The sequence below is a fragment of the Uranotaenia lowii genome, chromosome 1, assembly GCF_029784155.1.
Source record: "Uranotaenia lowii strain MFRU-FL chromosome 1, ASM2978415v1, whole genome shotgun sequence".
Taxonomy (NCBI): domain Eukaryota; kingdom Metazoa; phylum Arthropoda; class Insecta; order Diptera; family Culicidae; genus Uranotaenia; species Uranotaenia lowii.
In genome coordinates this window covers 92,602,265-92,603,453 of record NC_073691.1, presented here as the reverse complement: position 1 = coordinate 92,603,453, position 1,189 = coordinate 92,602,265, and the positions used below count along the sequence as shown (strand labels likewise).

The window sequence follows — 1,189 nt, the reverse complement described above, 5'->3', positions numbered from 1 at the left end:
AATACCACATTATTTCTTCCTCCGTGGCTCAGAAACTATCGGTGAAAAAAATTAGGAAAATCCAGCTGCCTCAAAAAGTAAGTTCCGGATACGAATATTGTTACAGTTGAATTTTAGAGCTTTTGTTATGGTGTGATTTGAGCAAAAATAGAGTTAGAAAACCCAACCCTAATCAAAAACAAATCAACTTGTTCGACCAGATTTGGCCCACTGTATCGAACTTTAAAAAGAAAAACCCGACAGCCCACAGTCCACGAAAAACGGAAAAAAAAAGAAAAATAACTGTCATCGGATATTTCCGGACATCGGTCGAGGCTGCGACAAGACGAAGTTCGAAAAGTGTGGCGGATTTCCCGCGAAAAGCCCCAGCGAAGCAAAATTTTCCTGTCCCCTGTTTCAATCAACGTGTCTGGACAGACATTTCGACGAGCTGACGAGCTGAGCCGATTTGCAATCATGGCTGGCGAAACCGATGAGGAGGTTGAGCGACGACGGGGGAGCGCCGAGCAAAATCATACCGAGCAGTACGGCATCGTCGATCCGGATCGCATCATCAAGAATCCGCTGCAATTCCAGTGGACGCTCTGGTATCAGGAACCGGATAAGAACAAGTCGTGGGGAGACAATCTGAACGAGGTGGCCACCGTCGGTACCGTTGAGGACTTCTGGAGATTGTACAACCAAATCAGGAGCCCGTCGGACCTGAAGACCGGGTGCGATTATTCGATGTTCAAGCAGGGCATTCGCACCATGTGGGAAGACGAGAAGAATTTCCGCGGCGGCCGGTGGGTGATCAACGTGCTCCAGCAGCAGCGCCAAGAACGGGATGAAATTGCGATTTGGACCTCCACCGTCATGAGAAAGCCGTAAGTCGATTTTTTTTACCACGTCCGAACCATCATTGTGATGAAGGAGATTGGGTGGGTGAAATAAAAGTGGCCATTAGAAAATTTTAAATTATGTTCTCGTTTTTCATTGTGGCGACGACCATGAGAAACCATCTGTTACAAATGGCGCCCAACTAAATCGAACCACTTTGATTATTAGTTCGACAAATTTTAGGGACTTTGCGTCCACTTACAATTATTATGATTTTTAATATTCGATAATTGTACTTATCATTATTTCATTATTGCTCTTCTCGTATATCACACCATATTATTGTGTAATCATAAGTATCGTGTTATTT

The 1,189-nt window shown here is 44.4% G+C and overlaps 1 protein-coding gene across 1 annotated transcript; it reads left to right on the top strand.

The window, feature by feature from the left end:
- The first annotated feature begins 456 nt into the window (after window positions 1-456).
- Window positions 457-870, top strand: LOC129737626 (eukaryotic translation initiation factor 4E-like). Its single transcript, XM_055728788.1, has one exon. It carries the CDS (start codon window positions 457-459, stop codon window positions 868-870), a length of 414 nt encoding a protein of 137 aa, XP_055584763.1.
- The last annotated feature ends 319 nt before the right edge of the window (window positions 871-1,189 follow it).

Excerpts from the sequence above, each read along its gene's own strand:
- LOC129737626 (XM_055728788.1), top strand. The coding sequence starts at position 457 with ATGGCTGGCGAAACCGATGAGGAGGTTGAGCGACGACGGGGGAGCGCC.